At 47.2% G+C, this 21,653-nt stretch overlaps 3 protein-coding genes and 1 long non-coding RNA gene across 4 annotated transcripts; 2 read left to right on the forward strand and 2 right to left on the reverse strand.

Moving 5' to 3' along the window:
- Positions 1-551: 551 nt before the first annotated feature.
- On the reverse strand, positions 552-12,181 carry ZNFX1 (zinc finger NFX1-type containing 1). The gene is made up of 13 exons (XM_068207627.1): positions 11,866-12,181; positions 9,170-11,173; positions 8,249-8,380; positions 7,787-7,932; positions 7,433-7,585; positions 6,877-6,991; positions 6,377-6,645; positions 6,053-6,192; positions 5,583-5,737; positions 4,880-5,025; positions 4,419-4,529; positions 3,609-3,704; positions 552-3,070 (listed from the first exon to the last, which is right to left on the reverse strand). The coding sequence occupies exons 1-13, from the start codon at positions 11,918-11,920 to the stop codon at positions 632-634; spliced, it is 5,961 nt and encodes a 1,986-aa protein (XP_068063728.1). The 5' UTR covers positions 11,921-12,181; the 3' UTR covers positions 552-631.
- On the forward strand, positions 7,865-9,616 carry LOC137484075 (uncharacterized). Its single transcript, XR_011004745.1, has 2 exons — positions 7,865-7,997; positions 8,047-9,616. It is a non-coding gene; the product is annotated as an uncharacterized lncRNA (long non-coding RNA).
- A 152-nt stretch (positions 12,182-12,333) lies between the features above and the next one.
- Positions 12,334-18,783, forward strand: DDX27 (DEAD-box helicase 27). The gene is made up of 21 exons (XM_068207626.1): positions 12,334-12,539; positions 12,634-12,768; positions 12,871-12,930; positions 13,208-13,358; positions 13,726-13,772; positions 13,927-14,013; positions 14,770-14,875; positions 14,968-15,141; positions 15,439-15,589; positions 15,742-15,841; positions 15,949-16,090; positions 16,165-16,318; positions 16,432-16,513; positions 16,589-16,766; positions 16,910-17,016; positions 17,158-17,263; positions 17,365-17,459; positions 17,560-17,686; positions 17,925-18,009; positions 18,203-18,277; positions 18,566-18,783. Exons 1-21 carry the CDS (start codon positions 12,444-12,446, stop codon positions 18,579-18,581), a joined length of 2,274 nt encoding a protein of 757 aa, XP_068063727.1. The 5' UTR covers positions 12,334-12,443; the 3' UTR covers positions 18,582-18,783.
- Positions 18,784-19,236: 453 nt separating this feature from the next.
- On the reverse strand, positions 19,237-21,644 carry SNRPB (small nuclear ribonucleoprotein polypeptides B and B1). Its single transcript, XM_068207639.1, has 7 exons — positions 21,494-21,644; positions 21,241-21,392; positions 20,790-20,901; positions 20,387-20,539; positions 19,895-20,033; positions 19,625-19,750; positions 19,237-19,409 (listed from the first exon to the last, which is right to left on the reverse strand). The coding sequence occupies exons 1-7, from the start codon at positions 21,494-21,496 to the stop codon at positions 19,372-19,374; spliced, it is 723 nt and encodes a 240-aa protein (XP_068063740.1). The 5' UTR covers positions 21,497-21,644; the 3' UTR covers positions 19,237-19,371.
- Positions 21,645-21,653: the final 9 nt, after the last annotated feature.

Raw genomic sequence — 21,653 nt, forward strand, 5'->3', positions numbered from 1 at the left:
CCGCCCCACAAAGAGAGCTCTGCCCCACAGAGAGAGCTCTGCCCCATAGAGAGAGCTCTGCCCCACAGAGACAGCCCCGCCCCACAGAGAGAGCCCTGCCCCACGGAGACAGCCCCGCCCCATAAGAGAGCTCTGCCCCACGGAGACAGCCCCGCCCCATAGAGAGAGCCCTGCCCCATAGAGAGAGCTCTGCCCCATAGAGACAGCCCCGCCCCACGGAGACAGCCCTGCCCCACAGAGAGAGCTCCGCCCCACAGAGACAGCCCTGCCCCACAGAGACAGCCCCGCCCCATAGAGAGAGCTCTGCCCCACGGAGACAGCCCCGCCCCATAGAGCCCTGCCCCACGGAGACAGCCCTGCCCCACAGAGACAGCCCCGCCCCATAGAGAGAGCCCCAAGAGACAGCCCCAACCCACAGACAGCCCCACGGAGACAGCCTCGCCCCATAGAGAGAGCCCCAAGAGACAGCCCCAACCCACACACAGCCCCACGGAGACAGCCTCGCCCCACAGGGACAGCACAGCTCAGTTCGCTGCGATACACACTTTATTAGTGAGCAAGCAAACGGGGAAAGCAGCGGGGCTGTGCCCCTGTGTGCGTGTCTGTGGTAAGCAGCGAGGCTCACACCGCTCTACATCAGCCGGCGGAGGTCCTCGAAGTTGAGCATGTTGTTGGCCACATCGGACCAGGCTGCATGGGTTGCCCCGTCCATCTCCGGGGCCAGGCTATTGCTGCTCTCCAGAGTGTGGTTTGTTCCACCGATGACTTCGTGGCACTCAGGGCACGTACTCCTCTGCATTGCCCCTCCACACTCCCCAATTACATAGATATGGCCATTTTTGCACTTGAACCAGTGGCCACGGGGACAGCCAATAGCACTGACAATCTGCACCCTCTCAGCCTCAGAAATCCCCAGCCCTGATGCAGGCAAGCTAGCACTGATCTTCTTCAGGTGAGCCTTCACTGCAGCCTCATCCTCCTCTGTGAATTTCTTTGTCCCTTCCAGGATCTCACGTGCTCTGTTAATCTCTGCTGCAATGTCTGCGGGCATCACCCTACTTGCTTTGCACCCTGCCAAGAGGCTCAGCAAATAAGTCAGTCTCTGGATCTCAGACTGCAGGTCACTGAGCTCCTGTCCTGTAAAACTGACACGCTGCTTATCCAACCACTTCTGCACTTCTTCCAGCCTCTTTATCAGCCCTTTCTTTTCATTCTCATCAATTTTGTTCATAGATTTAGTTAGTTCTGCTACACGTTTGTAGAAATTAAGCAGGTTCTCGATTAGTCCGATACACTTTGCTGAGAGACAAGAAGATTTTAGTTTATTTTCCAGCATGACATACTTAGAGGATAGATTATGCTTCAGAAAAACATCCCGCGCCAGTGCAGCCTGCAGTCTCCGTCTGTTAGACTCAATTTCCTCTGCCGGGCCTTGGATTTTCCGTTTCACGCGTTCTATCTCCTCCACCTGCCTTTTCACACTGCTGCCGTATCTCAGATTCTTTCTGATGGGTGTCTGACACAAAGGGCATACCTTCAGCTTGACGACATCACCATCTTCATCCATGTAGTGGTCAAGGCCTTGCGACTCGAAGACATGGCCACAGTCTTCAAGCTGTACAAATCGAGCATCTGGGTCATCCTCAAAGCCAAAAAAGATCTGAGTGAGTTCCTCGTGGTCACAAACAAGGCACTTCTTTGGGCAGGGCTCTCCACAAAATCCAACACAGGGATGACCACAGGGCAGCATCTTAGCACAGGGAACGTTGCAGCGAGGCCTGTTGCACGGCTCAGAGCAAAGCTTGGTACACTGGTAGTGCTGGCACTGCCACTCACATGGCTCAGCACAAGGAACGCAGCTTTCCCAACATTTCTTTTTGCACTTACTGTGAATACAATAGTTCTGACATTCCTTCTGACAAGGAGGACATTCTGTAGTACAAGGCTCTTGACACTTGTGGGAACAGATCAAGATACGCTTGCATGGGCTGTTACATGCCTTATGAAATCTTCCTCCAAAGCAAGTATGACAGGAACCTGAACATACATGACCACATGCCAGTGTGACGGAACACTTACTCTCACATTTCACACCGTGCTCACTAGTCATCATCCTCTTCATCCTAGTCATCCAGCAAGAAACTTCCTGTTCATGGCCACATTTCAGTGTGGCAGTAACCTGTTCAGGACACCACATTGTGCATTTCTGCCCACAGGAAGTCTTGCATGTGTGTCCACAGTTTAACTTCTTCTGGCAAGGTTCTGGGCACTCAAATTCCCATGCTGGAATATGGCATGGCACCATCTGTATGTGGCCACACTTAAAAATCGTTTTCTCTACCTTCACCATACATTTTCCACAGGGCTCATAACATGACTTTGGGCAGAGGTGCCCATCTGCACAAAGTACCTTTTGACAAGGCTTCAGGCACTGGTACTCTTTGTGCTCGGGGTCATATGGGTGACATGCCCTTGTGCAAGCATGCCCACAACTCAACCTAAACTCACAGGGACGAGTACAGCCTCCCTCCGGGACGCTGTTGAAGTCTTCACCTGTAGATACCTCTGTCTTGGTTCCAGGGTGATTTTGACAGCAAAGCTCCAATGACTTGCCAATGTGACCATTCTTCCCAAGGGTTTCAATGATCTTGTTCCACAGAGGAACCTTGCCAAGCATTCTCATGTTGCCAATACAATAGAGGCCTTTCTTAGCTCTGGATAATGCCACACATATCCGATTAGGGATCTGCAAGAACCCAGGTCTCTCCTCTTTGTTGCTCCGCACCAATGACAGCAGAATGATATCATTCTCCTCTCCCTGGTATTTATCTACCACATGAACCTTCACACCTTCAAAGATCTTCGCTGGCATGAGCTTACGCAGACAGAAGAGCTGTCCAGTGTAAGTAGTGAGAATGGTGATCTGAGAAGGTTCATAGCCCTGACACAAGAAGTATTTGCACAGTTCCACTACAAAGTGGGCCTCATGTGGGTTCTGGTGGCTTTTCCCTTCCTGGATCTCTTGTTCAGGAACCTCATGTTCCACAAAGAAGACATTAGTTGAGACACCCTGAAACAAGAGGAAGGATGTCAGAGAGAGAATTCTAGTTTCTGTCACCCCAGCCTGTTTCCATGCTCCTGATTATCCACTGACAGAAGGACTTTTAAGGAGCTGACTACAGTATGCAGTTACTGTGTACTAAGGTATTTTCCTCTTAGATTTCCATAGGTTATTAATCAAATTCCCATTTCAGCTTATTGGTAATATTTTAGTATCCTAATATGAAATCAGTTTCTGATTTTATTCCAGAGATGTTTTTACTGTACATTTCCAGGTTATAGCAAAGCAAACATGAAGTATTAGTAACTTCTCAAACCATACTTATGGTGCAAACAATGTCTTGTTTTGGCCCTGTAGGAAAAAGATGCCAGAAGAACTACAAATTACTTACATAATTCTACATTGTACAATTCCTTGATTCAGGTATAAATTTCAATAACTGAATTTGACCTAAGAATTTGAAATCCTTGAACACTGTAGTTTACAGAAACTCATTTAGCAAGTAAAAGGGGGCCAAAAGCAACCACTTGGATTGCTGAAAACTCACTTTTATATTCTCATATTCCAGGACAGAGGGATGGTTCTCCAGCTTCTGGTATATATGAGGACTGATAAGTTGGGCAATTTCAGGGCGCATGCGGTGCTGAAACACAAAACAGTTTTATCAGTCTTGAGAAAGGAGCATCATATTTCCCTGTCAATATTCTTTTGCTCCACTGTACAGACAGTGGCTGGATACAAGACAAGGATGACTTTTCAATACGACACAAGAAGGGAGCACTTCCCAATCCCTGCTCTCCCTCACCCCATTGCTGACACCACTTACTGCAGGAGTGATAGCAGCAGAGCATCTTCAAGAAAATCTCTAGATAAGGTTGTTGCACAATAATGCTGGCTTCAGTGCAAATCTAAGCACCCTTATAGATAACAAAAGCCAGCATTTCACCCTAACTACTAAATGAGCTCTTTCAGGTGCCTTTAATGCATGACTGCTGGTGGTAGAATTAACTTCCACAGGCACCAAGATAGAGGACTATAGCAATTTAGCAGGAAGCATCCTGAGAAGAATTGTGCTGTCTCACTCTGCAAAGTTGTGGAAGTTTCAGTTGCCACAATAAACCGTGTTCTTCACACAAAAACATGAGAACCACAGTGCTGTGGACAATATCACTAAATAACTGAAAATATGCTGGAACTCTGTATCAGTTTGACAGCTCCTACCACTCTTTTCAGAAGTTAGATAGTACATTCTTTTCTTTTAGGCTGCTCTTACTGTAGAAATATAAACTTAAGTGTATTACAAACTTAAAACAACCTAAATACAAATGCCATTAAGTTTTTTACAGCTCTTTCTTACTTGGTACTTCAGACAGACAAAGGGGAAATCCACTTTGATCAGACGTTCAAAGAGAGAGACTTCAAGGTTGAAGTTCTTGGCCAGGTCATATACATTTGCACTAGGCTGCAACTGAAAGAGAAGGGATAGGAGGTTTTGGCACTTTTCCTATGTGTAAGTAGGATTTTTCACTCTCATTTTCTGTGACTGGTCGCCCACTGAAAGGCCAGAGACTGGATTCTTGCAGAAGTGCTAAACATCAAAGCTAGATACAGTCACAATCAAAGCACATGTAAAATTGTATCAGTTAAACTAAAACACCAGTCCCACGGTAGCTCTACCCTAAAACTACAGGAGACAGGACCTGTGCTATTTGTGGAAGCTGGGGAGCAACAAGCCTCGGCAATTTTCCCACACAGCATTTGGTTAGACGGTTCCTGTTCATTAACCCAGCAGAGAGAGATGTTAGTCATGGAAGTTACCTGCTGGTGATCTCCAATGAGGATGAGGTGCTGGCATTCTCTACTCAGAGTAGTAATGGTGTGAGCCTCAAGCACCTCTGCTGCCTCTTCTACAATGACAATTCGCGGCTCTATGTACTGCAAGATCTTTCGGTATTTTGCAGCGCCTGAGCAAGGACAGAAGATAAACCTTAGGATATAACTGCATTCAAGCAGTAAGGCAAGACTTTTCGAAGAGGGGAGTAGGCTCTGTCTCAGAAAAACTGGTTCTTCTCAATATTCTCCATTTCAATACTCGGCTCTGTCTTCAGACAGAAGATACACTCAATACATTGTTATACATGCATAAATAAGCCTCAATTGTCTCTCCAAAGGGACATGCTGCAATGACTTTGAGACTACCATCTCCAGAAGGTGCTGTGGGAATAGCAATACAGGTATCAGCTGTGCCTTACTAAGTCACAAGTGGTGCAGTTCCATTAGAAGAACACTACTCAAGAGAGGGGGTGTGCAAAACAGCACAGAAGCTGCTCATGCCACTAATTAACAACTCTCACAACAGCCCCATTTGCAAAGGGAGTCACAGGTTAAAAAGGCTCCAGACTAATGCAGAGCCTGACCCAGGCTGTGAAAGCAACACATAATACTAATCTTTCAGCAAAAAGGTTCTTTAAACATGATTGCAAGCAATACAATACTGATTCGCTTCCCAACTGCTCTGCACCTGTAGTTGTCATCCCCACAATTCTGGCGTTACTGAGAATGAGGAGATCTTGCTCCAGCTTCAGTTTTTCCAGTCTTTTTGCTGCTGCCTGATACCTCTCTTCATGCTCCCGAATGTCGTCTTTAATAAAATCCTGGTAAGTCTGCAGCCAAAGCCTGGGAAGAAAGCGCCATTATCACACACTGCAAGGAAAACAGGATGGTGATCCACAGTTTCTGAGTGGCTGTAGTTCAAACCTTCTACCATGCCTTTTGGGAAACAGATTATTACCATCTGTACTTAGTCCTGAACAAGTACAAATGCAGGGCATGGCATTGCTTCCCATGCAGTACAAGGAAGGTAAGAACAAGCATGTTCAAACAAGGAGCTGAACAGGTACAGACAGAAACATCATGGCTTGACAGAGTTTGCACACTGGAATGATCCTAGGAAACACCTGCCTGATAAGCCCTGCAAAATAACTTTGTCACCTGTAAAGCCTCCAGCGGGAGTCCAGGTCTAGTTGCCACACATCCTGAACGGCATTGGCCTCTAGCTCTGTCATTGTGTTCAGTTTACGGAGCTCAACCCTCATCTTCTGCATAATTTTTCTCCTTTGGCCACGAGTTACCTGCAAAAAAAAAAAAAAAAACAAAAAACAAAACAAAACAAAAAAAAAAACAAAAACAAAAACAAAAAAACAAAACAAAACAAAACAAAAACAGTGCCCCAATAAGCAGTTACAGCATGAGGATTCTTTTGTGTTAGCATCCCCATGTTATTCTTTACACAGTCATGCTAATGTATGAAGTTACCTCCCACTGCATGGTCTCCTGCCATGGTTGAGCTGTTCCTTCTTCCTGGTCCAGCTTCATAGCCAACATGGCAAGGCCTAGTTCATGAACAACACTGACATCTTCCTTCTCCCTCCTCCAAGGGTATGCTATCTTTTCATCCTCAATAACTCTCTCAGCTTCAATCAGGTCAGCCATCTCTGGGATCGCCAAAAGCTCCTCTTCTTCCTGCTGAACACCTCTTCTTCCTGCTTCATCTTTGCTCTCCTCCTCTCCTTCCTGCTGACCACCTGTGAGAGTCACCAGTCACATGAAGTAAGCCACAGCCACTCTATCAGTGCAGCAGTCAGATCACTACATTGAAATTAGGGTTAATCTTCTTTCCATTCCCTCACAGTATCACACATCATTCAGTGCCTGTTAAGTAGCAGCGTCTCTTTTCTGGCACACATACACTGCTTAGGTGAACACAATTGTAGAAAATGTGTGTGGGGTGGGTGTCTTTTTGGTGTTTGTTTTACCTGGATTTTCAGCCCATATATTCTCTGCAGCATTCTGGTTGAAGGCAGATACTCCAAGTCCCAGCCACTCCAGAATCAGTGAGTGTCGTGAACCAATGTAGTACAACTCAGGGTCCTCATAATACAGGGAAAGTCAAATCAGCAAGGCCTATTACACTTCAGAGTCTTAGGATGATGCCAAAGTAGCACCATACAGCAGTGGCAACTAGGACAAGTCCCCCCAGGACACCCTCCAGAACAAGAAAGTCCAAGCAGCCACAGATCTTCAGAAAGGGTAGCCCTCCTCCCTTCAGTTTAAGAGGCTGTCTTTTGGGTACTTGCATTTTTATGCTGCTAAAGATCACTTAGAATCTCTGCAGTTTAAAGGAGCAAAATTCAAAGTCCCTGCTTGCCCTGCCTGTCTAGACTACTGTCATTTGGCACAGCTTGCTGTTCACTCCCTTACTTTCCCAGTAACCAAATGATGCTAAAAAATGTATGCTAGGGGAATCTCAGGCCCATTAGCAGAAAGAATGGTAAGCATGCACTGGGATTGCTTGACTCAGAAGAAAGGGACCTCTCTCACCAGAGCCTTTCTCAGGCTGGCCCAGTGCTGAGGTGCCATGTGCGGTTTCAAGTAGCGCTCATGCAGAACTCCATAGGTTGTGCACTCCAACCGCTTCGCTCCTTCAAGGAGACCCTCCTCAGCCTCTTTCATCTCACTCATTATCTACTCATAACAAAGAGAAGGGAGGCAGTGTCACATTCAGAGAAACAAAGCTCCCTAACAGCACAACAAAAAACTGACAGAAGAATTAAGAGGCCAAATTCAGTGTAAAACAAGGTGAAAGGCCAAGTGAGGGGAGGCTTATTGTCTCCTCCAATGTACAGGCAACCCAGTCCCAGCATCTCCCAGGAGGTCTGCACATACATATTCATAGTCTCTGAAGTCGTCATCTGGGAAGTTATATCTGTTGGTATGCTTCCTCAGGTCCTTCAAATTGAATCTGTGCAGGGCTGCGCTGGTACTCCTGCCCCCAATACGCACTATCCCATGTAATACAAATGGGAATATTCCTGTGAATAAAAAAGAAATATTAGAACTAAAGGGCCAAGCTCAGTTTTCAGCAGCAGGACAAGAGGTAGGAAAAATACCCTTTGACTACAAATCCTACAGTGGTTTGCTCTGAGTGAAGTTTGAGAATTTGTGGATGCACTATCGCTTGAAGTGTTCAAGGCCAGGCTGGACAGAGCTTGGAGCAACCTGGTCTAGTGGAAGGTATCCCTGTCCACGGCAGGTGGGTTGGAACTAGATGATCTCTAAGGTCTTTCCAACCCAAACCATTCTATGATTCTATGATTATACCACCATCCTGCTTGCAGGTACTCTTACCTTCTAAGAACTGATCCAGTGCATGGTTAGTGTAGCAGACTATAAGGATGGGACGCTTCCGGTAAGTGCTTTGCCACACATGATCATTAGCCAAGAGAGCCTGAACAATCTTCAAACCCACGTAAGTCTTCCCTGCAAGACAAGCTCAGAATCAGAAAAGGGTAATCCACCCTCTATGAGTGCCTTGAAAGATAGAAATCATCAAAAACAGAAACAAGATTTTTTTCTAGGCTGCCAATCTGGTCAGTATAAAGAGAACTGACCCCAGTTCAGGCAGCACTAGCTTACAAATGTAGACAAAGTAGCATGAATGACACTGACATTCTGGCCTGTAGCTGAGCAAGGCCATGGTTTGCAAGAATGTTATTTTTTGGATAATGCACCAGACCTAGACACAGGGATTTCTCTCCCACTGCATCCCCCAGCCCACTCTGATACTGGCATCATAGATGACATTTGGCTGCACATGAAATATCCACATACTATTTGAATACAAGCACTGATGCTTGCTAAATTCAGGTACCATTTAAAACAATTACAGTTCATCTTCTAATACTTTATTCACACAATGGTTCATGGCTGAATGTTCCCAAAGCCAGAACATGCTGTGAAGACAAGTAGGAGAGTGCTGCACAGCAAGAAGGACAAAGTTCTCAAAGGCCATTGTAAACTTCTTCATCCCAATATACAAGCACAGCCAACAGTGCAGTTGGTGTCTACTTGCATCTAGGTGGGCAAAGATCAGACGTGGCTATTTGAGGATATTTAACTGTCTCCACAGCTCACACTTAACTGGGTGGCTCAAGCATCCACAGGACTAAAGCTTTGGAGACAGTACAGCTGGCTTTCTCTGAAGTTAATCTCCCTACATGGGGAAATCAACTTCTTAAATTACAGAGCCTTTAAGCAAACATGTCTCACCAGTGCCAGGAGGTCCTTGAATGATAGCCAGCTCCTTGGTGAGTGCAAGATTCAATGCCTGCATCTGAGACTCATCTAATTTCAAAGCTTCCATTGAAAGCCATTGACTGGGATCTAGAATGCAGACACTTTTCAAGCTATCAGGGCACTTCTCTTTAAGTGAAGTCTTCATCAAAGGTGCAAGGTTGTAGGCAGTATCCCGTGTCAGGTATGCTGGCTCCTTCACCTGTGTATCACATTCCACAATGTACTTCTGGAATGGGATATCTTCTTCCCGCACTTTCTGCAACCCTTCTAACACATGCCGATAGGCCTCAAAATAGGCAGTTGTCTCTACCATGAGGAAAGAGTCTGAGGGTTGAAACTCTCCCAGCAGCGGCTGGTTCTCTGCATCGAAACACAGCTCCACAAACCCGTTGGCAAGTTCTGCAGCATTACGATTAGAAACAGTGGCAAAAAGGAATGTTTCAAAGTGATCTTGGGACATGCAGACAAGGGATCCATATAGCAATCGTTTAGAATTCTGCCAGTGTACAAACCTCAGTGGTTTTGTGTCAAACTGGACCTTGTAAGCAATACCAGTTGGGGTACAAGATGGGGCAATAATCCGTGCATCAAAGTAGATCCTGATATCATCAAATTTTTTCTTTCTCAAATTTCTGTCCTGGAGGTTCTGCAAAACCTCCATGATACCTTCCCTTAAAGGCCTTACAAAGTCTTCTCTCAGAAGTCGGAAGTGGGTGTCAAGATAAATACTGGTGCTTTCGTATTTTCCAAAAACCAAATTGGGACGTAGAAAAGGTTTCTCATTACCGTGTATCTCATCATATGTCGGATAAATGCTCATGAAACGATAGTTTCCTTCTTGCCCATCTTGAGGCTGCATAAATGTACACTTATCAGCCCTCAGTGTGCCTTCACGTCTCTTCTCCTGCAGATGCTGCATGAGCATCTGGACTTTATTGAGATTCTTTTCTGTCTCTTCTGTGATGTTCACACCAAAAGTTCTCAGGGCATCTATGGATGCTGTCAAGACTGTCAAGAGAATGGAGACTTTCTGCACAGCACTGGCTGGGAAAGTACTTATCAGGTGCTGAAGAAGTAAAATGATGTTGCTGATATGCTCAGGGTACCCTTGGCGTACAGAAGGAACTACTTCTGTTACCATGTCAGACACATACTGTGGCAGACAGATCTTGAGAAAGTTGGACTCCTTCACAACTCCAAGAATGTGTTGGACACTCTGTCTGTCCATTTGGGAACTGCACGCTTTCCGAAGCACTTGGCAAATGAGCTGAACGAAATTGTGGTTCATGGCTGTCTGGGAAAGAAGTTCCTTCAACCCCAAACTGGAAGCAAGTGTGCTGACAACTTCTGAGGGGTCTTTCTCGAGGAGACTTTCAAGGAATTTATAGCCAATCCTTCTGGCTTGCTGAGGCTGCTCACTGTGGTGGGCACCACCTGGGGTAGCATTCTGGTAGAAATGAGGATTCTCCCGAGGTTGCCTTCTCCATGTGATACCTTCCTTTTCCCAACCACTCCTCAGCCCTCTGCCTCTAGCTCCTCCCTGAACTTGTCCACCTTGATACTTCCTTCCCCTGCCTCCATCTTCTTGCTCATTCCAGGGTCTTCTGGTCCTCTCATGGGCGTGTCCAAGCTGATACCTTCTTCCTCTAAATGGATTTTCTTGCTCATTCCAGGGTCCTCTGCCCCTCTCATGGGTTTGCCCACCTTGATACCTCATTCTCCTTCCCTCATTCTCCTGTTTAATCCAGAATCCTGTGGCTTCGCTGTTGACCTGTTCGCCTTGGATTCTTGATTTATTCTTACTTGACTGAGGAATCTTTGAAATCCAGCCACCAAACCCCTCTTCTCTTTGCCCATGTAGAGGGGTATAATTACTGCCTTGGAGGTCTTCCCCTAACTTAGGTGCCTGGCCTGGTTCATTATTTGTTCTGTTTCTGCCTCTTCCTATAAAGCCAGTGTCCAAATGAAGTGCATGCCCTTTAAAAAAGCAGAAAAAAAAGACACTCCTTAATTATAAATCAACCAAATTAACATGCCTCCCAACAAAGACGAATGAGCATATTGAACTGATAGTCAGCATATTTTGAACATTTGACATCAAGTTACAAAATTATTACATTTGCACACAGATTTTCAAATTGGTGTCTCATTTATACCCTTCTATCCAGCTGCTAAAGAGAGTGCCATGCTTAGAGTTCACTTGAGCTACAATAACGCTAAAAAGCAAAGCCTCTTTCCACAGAACTGAAAGCAGAAGAAGGTGAAAGATTAAGTTTTCTTCACAGGACAGCATCTCCTCGGGAGTCAATCATCAGCGAAATGGCAGAGGACGCCACAGCTGACTTGAACTGTACATAGCACGCACAAAACATGGAGCCTCTGTGGAAGTCCAGCCTCTCGGAGTAGAAGGAAGAACAGCACCTAGGGCCTTTGTCGGACTCCCCACAAGACGCTTAGGGAAAAATTGTCTGCTAGCAGGAACAAATAGCAAGAGGCTGTTGCAACACATCGTCACATCATGGCCCCAAAGAGACTCCAAGGGCAAATAAAGAAGTGTTGAAAGTCAGCCTTGAGAGAAAATTTCGATGTACAGGCAGGGGAGTAGCGGATCCCCCTGTACCAGCACCACACCCAGCCCTCCTGCCCTGCATTCCCCGGGGGACCCTCACCTCTCGCTCCACCTCGGGGTTGTCGGGCGTGGGGCTCCTGCCCAGGACCCTCCATCGCCCGGCCGGGGACTGCTCCGGGTCTGTTCCAGCTCTCCGGGGCGAGGGCAGCGCTGGGCGCTGGGCACCGTGGCGCTCCTGCGGCCGAACACGGGCGATGCTGCGCGGCGCTGCCCGCACAGCCCGGGAGCCGCCGCGTCTGCCCCGACACCCACCAGCGCTCGCCCTTCCCATTCCCCCCAGAGTTTCACTTTCCAGTTCCCCGCAAGTCCCGCCCGGTGGGCAGAGCCCCCGCCCCTCGCCAGCGGCGGGCAGCGCCCCCGAAACGGAGCTTCTCCTTCTCTCTCCGGCTCCCGCGGCAAGGGGAAGCGAAGAGAAGGGGAAGCGAATAGAAGGAGTGGAGAACCGCAAAGGATGGATAACACACCGCACTGCCCCCGGTCCAGCCCCGGCACGGCTGCTTTCGGTTTCCTTTCCCGGCGTTGCGGGGCGGAGGCAGCCGCGGCTCTGCCCACCCGTCCGGGCCCGGCCCCCGGCCCGGCCCAGCGCACGCGTGTCCCGCGGGGTTCCGGCTCGCAGCCATGGCCACGCTGGAGAGCCTGGGCCTGGTGGGCACCATCGCCGAGGGGGACGTGGTGCCCGTGGACTCGGAATCTGGCGACTCCGAGGATGAGGAGGTGGGGCTGGGCAGGCGGGGAGGCGCGGGCCGGGGCGGTGCGGCCGGGCCGGGCCGGGCCGGGCCGCGGTCCTTGCTCACGGGTGTTACCGCAGGAGCTGCCCCGGGCGCCGGGCCCCAGGCGGCGGGGACCCTCCCGCGGGGACTTCAGCGCCGAGTTCGTGTTCGGGGAGGCGGAGGCCGGCGGGGAGGATGCCTGGACGGCGGCGCTGCGGCAGCTCCGCGGCAAGGTGAGGCCTGAGGCCGGGATGGAGCTGCGGTGCCAGAGGCCAGAGCCCCCAGTGCTCTCCTGGGCTCCTCTTACAGCTCTCCTGTTGTGATTTTCTGCCTAGAAAGCAGCTACGACGCTGGATGAGAAGATTGAGAAAGTGAGACAGAAAAGGAAGCTCCAGGTCAGGGTCTTTCTCATTGCGGAAAAGACTGGTATGTGCTTGGCCATTCCCTCAGCCACGGCGCTCTGGCTGCAGCTCATCACTTCGGCTGGGCTTGCTGCCGCATGTGAGGAGTTGCTGAATGGATGAGGTTGCAGAATTACTGGTGATTACAGTTATGCAAAACCGTGAATTTGTGAATGGACTCATAATAACAAACACAGGCTCACAAAGAATTGGAAGTTTCTTTTTCATCCTTTTAAAAACATTTTCATAGAATTTTATTTTCTTTTTTTAGGAAAGGGAAGCTAAACAAGCAAAAGTGAAAGATGAGGATGCAGAGGCTGAAGATGATCAACCCAAAAAGGAGCAGGAGGATTGCAGTAGGGATGAAGAAGATGTGGAGTCTGAGTATTCACTAGATGATGAAAGTATCTTCACAAAAGCAGGTATCAGCAGTACCCACAGAGATGGCCATGAATCTGACACAGAGTTGGCTCACTGGAGAAAAATCTGAAGTGAAGCCTTGCTGGGAGTGGGCAAGGAGCACCTTTTATATTTTGTTTGCCTTCTGCAACATTCCTTCTGATTTTAATCAAGTTTATTTTGCATGATAGCCATGACTGAACTCATCCTTGAACAAGGATATTTACTCAGCAATTTTACTACATTACATGTCTCTACTTGTTTCTGAGGCTTCTCCCTCAATATCTGAATTGAGAGCAAAGAGTATGAGAGTATAAGGTGAAAATAGTTCATCTTGTTATGGATTTAGCTGTGCTTCCTAATTCCTGTTACATTTCTCTTTCTCTGCAGATAAGGTCAAAGTGAAGGAAAAGAAGAGATCAAAAAAGGGAGAAGTGGTAAGTGTTAAAAAATAGTCAAATTCCTCCAGTATTTCTTATTGAGGAATTTGCTTTGGTTAACAAATCATAGCTCAAAAACCAGCCCAGAGCCCTTTGATAACATGTTGCGTTGCTGTATGTGTTGTTCCAGTTTTGTTGTTCCTGTTTCTAGGAAGCAGAGAGCTTTTTTGAAGATGCCTCTCAGTATGATGATAACTTGTCATTCCAGGACATGAATCTTTCACGACCTTTGCTGAAGGTATTTACCTAGCTGATTTATTACATGCTCCTCTGAAGAATCTTGTACAGCCTCCCTGCCACCAACTAGAACTGTCAAATTTCTCATTGCTTTGCAGCCTCTCTAACAAAGAAATCCTTTGGGAGATAGTGTGATAGTCCTGTAGAAGCTGTTACTATAGATTAATGGAAAGTATTCTTTGATTGTGTCAATCAAAGATTGAATGTGTTAACAACATCTTGAGCAAGACTCATCACAGTGTGGTTGGAAGGGACTTTGGAGGTCATGTTGTCCAACTCCAGCTCAAGAAGGGCCACCTAGAATTGCTGCCTCAGAACATGTCCAGATGGCTTTGAATATCTCCAGAGCTGGCGACTGCAACCTCTGTGGGCCCCTTGTGCTGGTGCTTGGTTACCCTTGAGGTGAAAAAGTGGTTCTTGGTGTTTAGAGGGAGCTAAACACATACATTACCATGTTCCAGTTTGTGCCCATTGCGTCTGGGCACCACTGAACAGAGCCTGGCTCCATCCTCTTTCCACCCTCCCCTCAGGTATTTATTGACATTGAGAAGTTTCCCCCTGAGCCTTCTCCAGGCTGAGCAGTCCCAGCTCTGTCAGCCTTTCCCCAGATGTGAGGTGCCCTTCATAATCTTCGTAGCCCGTTACTTGTCTCTCTGCAGTATGTCTGTGTCTTGTAGTGATGAGCCCAGCTCTGGGCACAGCACTGCAGGTGTGGCCATACCAGAAACAGAGTTTAATTGCTCTCCCTCCTTTGTAGGCAATCACAGCTCTTGGCTTCAAGCAACCAACCCCGATTCAGAAGGCTTGTATCCCAGTGGGTCTTCTGGGAAAGGATATTTGTGCTTGTGCTGCCACTGGGACAGGTAGGGGTTGAGCAGAGCACTAGAATAGCTAATTCTCTGAGAATTAGCTATTCACAATAATCGGTAACCCTTCTTAATTTTTTGTCTTTCAGGTAAAACAGCTGCCTTCATCTTGCCTGTCCTTGAGCGCCTGATTTACAAACCTCGTCAGGCTCCAATAACACGTGTACTGGTTCTGGTGCCAACACGAGAACTGGGTATTCAGGTGCACTCTGTCACAAAACAGCTGGCACAGTTCAGCAGTGTCACAACTTGCCTGGCAGTAGGTGAGTGTTAAGTCATTTATATGAACTGTACAGCTCATTGTAAACCACTATACAGAACTGGGAATTCTGTGTTGTAAAACTGGAAGCTGTATGGTTATTATGCTTCTAGTAGATACATTGCAGTTTAAAATCTTGCTTCCCAGGGTTGTCCCGTACTTGTTTACCTGTTTCTGAGAAAGAAAATATGGGGTCATTTCTGTTTTTGAATGTAGTTTTATTATTCTTCAGGCAGTTTGCATCCCTGTACTCTGCAGCAGTGTGCTTGGGGGGTCAGCAGTCTGTATTCCCTCTCTTTAGGTGGCCTGGATGTGAAGACTCAGGAAGCTGCTCTGCGCTCGGGGCCAGACATTCTTATTGCCACTCCTGGGCGACTGATTGATCATCTCCACAACTGCCCTTCTTTCCACCTGAGCAGCGTTGAGGTGCTGATTTTGGATGAAGCAGACAGGTAGGGTAAGCAGGACAGCAATGAAAAACACGGCAGTTTTCTGTTTTCCTTTCTCCAGGCTATCAGGCTGTCCTTGTTGTTCTGCCTTATGTGATGTTTCTTGGCCAGGCCCAAGTGAAGCTGCCTTACCTTGCTCTTTTTCTCCTGTGTAGGATGCTGGATGAATACTTTGAGGAACAGATGAAGGAAATAATCAGGTTGTGTTCCCACCACCGTCAGACAATGCTTTTCTCTGCCACAATGACTGAGGAGGTAAGACAAGCTGCTGAGAAACATACCAAGGCAGGAAGTTGAATGGGAATTTGTCAGGTCTTTTACCAGAAATCATGTGGATGTTTTTTCTTAACCTGTTTTTGTAGGTGAAAGATTTGGCTTCCGTTTCCCTGAAGAATCCCGTCCGAATTTTTGTGAACAGCAACACAGATGTTGCACCTTTCCTGCGGCAGGAATTTATCCGGATCAGACCCAACCGGGAGGGGGACCGGGAGGCCATTGTAACAGGTTAGTGATGAGCCAAGGCAAGCTGGAATCAGTGAGTGACTATGGAGCAGGCTTCTGAGAGGACTTTCTTTTAGCTCTGCTGACACGAACCTTCCAAGATCATGTGATGCTTTTCACCCAGACCAAGAAGCAAGCTCACCGCATGCACATCCTGCTGGGACTGATGGGCCTGCGGGTTGGGGAGCTTCATGGGAACCTCTCGCAGACACAGCGGCTGGAATCACTCAGGTATTAGCAGGCTTAGTTAGCAAGCCTAGGCTAAAAAGCTCTTCCAAGCTGGAAGTTTAGGGTGGAAGTAGATGGCTACATTGATTGCTAATGCATTTGCTCTCTCTGCTCAGGCGCTTTAAGGATGAGCAGATTGATGTCCTGGTAGCTACAGATGTGGCTGCACGTGGACTTGATATTGAAGGTGTTAAAACAGTGAGTATTTGAAATGCTGAGCTTTTTAATGAGGCATTTCATGTTGATTCCCTACTAGTGCTGTTTCTGTTACAGGTAATCAATTTTACCATGCCGAACACCATCAAACACTATGTCCACCGTGTGGGTCGGACAGCCAGGGCAGGCAAGGCTGGTCGTTCAGTTTCACTTGTGGGTGAGGAAGAGCGCAAGATGCTGAAGGAGATTGTCAAGACTGCCAAAACACCAGTGAAAGCCAGAATCCTCCCCCAAGGTATGTGGAACCTTAACTGAGGTAAAGAGCTGGAGAGAGTACACAGGGAATATCTTGATACAGAGGGACACTAAAGGAGGTGCTGAAAAACAAGATGGACTTCACATGAGCTGCCTCTGGTGTTCATATGATGTTGTTTTCAGATGTCATATTGAAATTTCGGGAGAAGATTGAGAATCTAGAGAAAGATATCTATGCAGTTCTCTGCTTGGAGCGTGAGGAACGTGAGATGCAGCAGTCAGAGGCCCAGGTAAGCAATTCTTTTAGTATCTGGTGTGATATAGTCCATTATGAGGTTACCCTAGGTGTACTTAACCTGCCTGTTTTTGAAATGGAAGAGAGGAGTAATTTTTAGCTACCATGAGCTCACATCTTGCCTGAATTATCACAGATCAACAAGGCAAAGAAGCAGCTGGAGACAGGAAAAAAAGAGACTGGGAGCGAGAGTTTGGAGCGGAGCTGGTTCCAGACCCGTGAGGAGAGGAAGAAAGAGAAATGTGAGTCATGACGCTGTTGCCATGGTCAGTTCTTTAGCCACAGCTGGCCTCTGCTCTGTGCTTTAAGAGGTTCTTTATTCTGTTTTTCTTTCTTTTTCCAGTGGCTAAAGCCCTGCAGGAATTCGACCTAGCATTACGAGGGAAAAAGAAAAGGAAGAAATTTGTACAGGACACACAGAAAAAAGCCCAAATGACAGTGAGTTCATTTGTGGACAAGTGGGACCTTGGCCAGGCTATCATAGTTTTCCCTTAGCAAAGCTTCACATCACCAAAACTTGTATTTTAACACCTTTCAGCCAGAGGAAAGGTCACAGTTTGAGATCTTGAAATCTCAAATGTATGCTGAGCGGCTGGCAAAGAGGAATCGCCGAGCAAAGAGAGCCAGAGCCTTGCCAGAAGAGGAACCAGCAGCAGCATCAGCAGGTAGAGACTTTTGTTATACAGCCAACTTACTTTATGTCACTTACTTTGCTGGAAATAGATAAATTATTCTAGTTTGTATAGAGAGAGGCACTGGTCTTTGAAGGAATGGCCACAAATGCTGGCCCAGGGTTCATATTTGTAGTCATTTGCCTCATGCTTAGGCTAATTGTTGTGTTCAAGAGTATTGTGATGATGCTGTGGCCTCCTGTTTACAACCAGGGTTCTTATTATTTGTTAGGTCCCAAGAAGAAGAAAAAATTGTCTGTGTTTGATGAAGAGCTGACCAACACGAGCAGGAAAGCTCTGAAGCAGTACCGTGCCGGGTAAGGTCTTAGGTCTACGTTAGTGCAGACTGCAGTAATGAGAATTTGTTTGCATCTCTGTACTTCCTCGGGGGTACTGTGATATTGGGGGTAGAGGTTCTGAAACTGGGGCAGGGTTCTTCTGAAAAGTGCCTGTCCTGCTGATATAATTCTGTGACACGTCTGACCTCTCCTCCCTCCCCTCTCTCAAAAGCCCATCATTTGAAGATCGAAAACGCTTGGGTATTGCCCAGCGCAGGAAAGGAGGAAGCTTCAAATCCAAGTCCAGGTATAGTTCCCTTTACTTTCTTGTTCAAGTTTTGGGGATTTTTCCTTGCTTTCTTCTTCCTGTTGTCATTGTTTAAAGGCCCATTCTAAAAGGTATGTTGGTTCTGCAGTACCCTCTTATTGCAGGTCTGATGCTGGGGGTAATCAAGGATAGGGCCTTTAATAACACAATTTCCTAGGCTTCTACCTGGGAGACCATTTTGCCTAGAAAATGCTCAGTGCTGCTCCTCATCTGTCATTGCAAGTTGGGGTGATGAAGTAATATCATTTCTACTATCTTCTCTTGCAGGTATAAGAGAAAGTAAAGTAAGAACTGTTACCAAATGGGTAATCTCAGACACACTGTACAAGCCCTTGATTTTGTAGTACTGCAAGGAGACAACCTCAGTAAAATTGAAGTTTTTCTTCAAGTTGTAGAATACCTCTGAGATGTTTGTCAATTACTTGGTTGAAGACTGTGAAATCATCTGTAGCAACCCATGAAATAAAGGATTATTTTTCTTGTAAGATGTTGACTCTGTTTTATGGATGGCTAGAACAACTGAGAGATGTTCTCAGATGGAATATGTTACATCTTTCTAGTTCATGTACATAGTAACTTTAAGGCAAAAACTGAATGAAGTTTTGCTCTCAAATAATTAAAAGCTGAAAAATACTCTTGTTGTTTAGAACCTATTTCTGTAATAGGAAAAAAAGTTTTACAAACTACCTGTCACAAAGATGTTTTAATTTTTCACCATCTCCACTCTCCCAATCTGTTCTTTTTCCATCAGCCATGTTAAATTTCATTGCTATGCTATACTTCCTATAAGGAACACAAAACAACTGTTAATTTCTACCTATACAAATTAAGCTTTTTTTCTTCAAGCCTGCTCTCCTGGGATGACCAGTGTGGAGCAGTAAAAAGTAATGGCTGCACCTTTGACACAAACAGACCAGCACAATAGTGATTCCTACTAGTAGGTTTTCCAGCTTTATTAAAAAGGACAAACATTACCGACAGTAGATATAAAATATATATAGCAAAGGTCTGAGGTGATACTGCTCAGTGTATCCCCTTCCTTCTCCCTCTTCAGAGGTACATTACAGAACTCTTCACGGCCTTGGGGGGCGCATGCCAGGTGGAGGGGGTCCTAGGAATAAAGGAAAGAGTTGAAGAGAAAAGAAGCAGCAACACTAAACAGAAAAGACATTTCCCCCATGCTCCAAGTAGCCATAGGACCCCTTTTTGGCACCAAAGAACTTACGACAACTAGCAGAGCTTGGGAGACACTGAAATGCATCACCCTTCAAACATTATATTACAGCTTCTCAGAGCCCCATGACAGATGGGATAACCCCTGCTCACCTCTCATTCCTGGGGGTGGTGGTCTCATGCCTGGGGGGGGCATTCCCATCGGAGCCCCTCGGCCAGGTGGCATTCCCATGGGGGGGCCCATTGGTGGTCTCATGCCTGGAGGAGGTCCCATCATTCCTTAAGCCAGAGAAAAAACAGGCATGTAAATCCAGCTGAATATTCAAGGCACTAGCTGGGTATCAGGATATCTCCCACAATACCAGATTTTCATCAGATTACCAATTTTGCAACAAAACATGAGCTCTACAGAGTAATTCCTACCCGGAGGAGGGGCTCCTCTGCTCATGGGTGGGGGAGGACCCCCACGCCCTGGTGTGTACTGAGTTGGTGCTCCTGCTATGCTGGCAGTGGCTGCTGCAGCAGCAGCTGCAACTGTTCCACGACCCTGGGGTGTCATCACCTGTAGACAAAACAAACAGACTCAGAAAAAATAGCACTTGCTTTATCATTATAACTAAAAAGTAACATTGAAATTCCCCTTCAGAAAATTACACAAGTCTTCTCCTAACTTACTAAATAACACTACAACCTGTTATACAATTCAATGGATACCACTTGAATTATGTGTGAAAAGCTGCACTTTTCAACCCTCTTCTTCTATCACATAGGAAAATATCTAGGGAGATCTAATACCAAAAAAGCCTTGCTAGGCTCAAACTTTGTGAAACTAAGATTACAGTTCTTCCACTACACCAATTTCTTGCATCACACTGGTGCCAAAAAATAAAAGCCACATGGGTCATAGTATCTCACCTGTTGAGATGGTCCTCCCACTCCTCTGACAGGGCCAGCTAATCCTGCAGGAGCTTGTGGCATGGGTGTACCAGCTGGTACTCCCCTCCCTGCTGCTCTCCCAACACCAGGTCCTCCAGCAGCTCCAGCAAGGGGTACCCGGGCAATTCCAGTCTGAAAACACAACCCCCAAAAAGAAAGACCTATCAGAAGTCCTCAGAGCCTACAGATGCCCACAGCCTTCCTTTGTCCAACAAAATGTCCAAGCCTACAAAGGAATTAGAGCTTCCTACAGTTAAGTTTGTTGGATCTAGTCACAACAGCATCTGTAAGTCTACAACAATACAATAGTAGCGTTCCCCTGCAAAGAAGCGAATTCATCAGATTTTCCTTCTTTTTTCTTTAGCTCTCGGCTCATTCTTACATCCTTTGGAGGTGGTCCTTCAACCGTCATGGACACCAGGTTTTCCCCTCGCAGCAACACAAGACCAAGGACTCGTTTCTCTTCCCGCTCTGGCTGTTTTGAATTTTTAGGTCTGGGGAGAAAAAAAAAATTGCAAAACAGAAGGAAAAACAGAATGAATTAATGCTGCTCTTTGAGCTTACAACAAAATATGCGACTAGGCTACTTCTCCAGAGATGAGCACGTTTTTATATGCCTCAAATTAAGTACACAGAGAAATCTAAACTGCTAGAAATGGCATCACATATGTTGGTTATTAGGAAAGAAGTGAAACAAAGGGTCCAGAAGCTTTGGCAGTTTGGGGATTTGACAAAAGAGACTAAATCCACGTCTGTTTTTGCAGAAGCCGGCAGCACACGCTGTCCCGGCCCGAGCCCCGATCCCCCACGCTGGGGCACCCGCCACCGCTCACTTGATCTTGCGGAACTCGTCGCAGTCGCAGAGGATGAGGTTCATGTGCTTATCGAAGGCCTTGAACGTGCCGATGAAGACGCGCCCATCCTGCAGGATGCACCGCATGCGGTAGTCGATGTGCTGCAGCATCTTGCTGCTCTTTCCCACCGTCTGCAAGAGAGCGCCGCGTTACCCGCGGCCCGGCCCGGCCCGGCCCGGAGCGGAGCTCGCTGCACCGCCGACCCCCCGCCCCGCGGGCCCGCCCGGCTCACCATGGCTGCGGCTTTCGGTGCTCCCCCCGCCGCCGCCGCTCCCGCCGCTGCTCCCGCCGCGCTCCCTCGCTCCCCGCACCCCGCCCGTCCCGGCGGAAGCTGCTACGCGCGGCCGCCGCGACTTCCGCCCGCGCTGCGCGGGCCCCGCCCGTTCCGGCGC

The sequence above is a fragment of the Anomalospiza imberbis genome, chromosome 17 (genome assembly GCF_031753505.1).
Source record: "Anomalospiza imberbis isolate Cuckoo-Finch-1a 21T00152 chromosome 17, ASM3175350v1, whole genome shotgun sequence".
NCBI lineage: Eukaryota > Metazoa > Chordata > Aves > Passeriformes > Viduidae > Anomalospiza > Anomalospiza imberbis.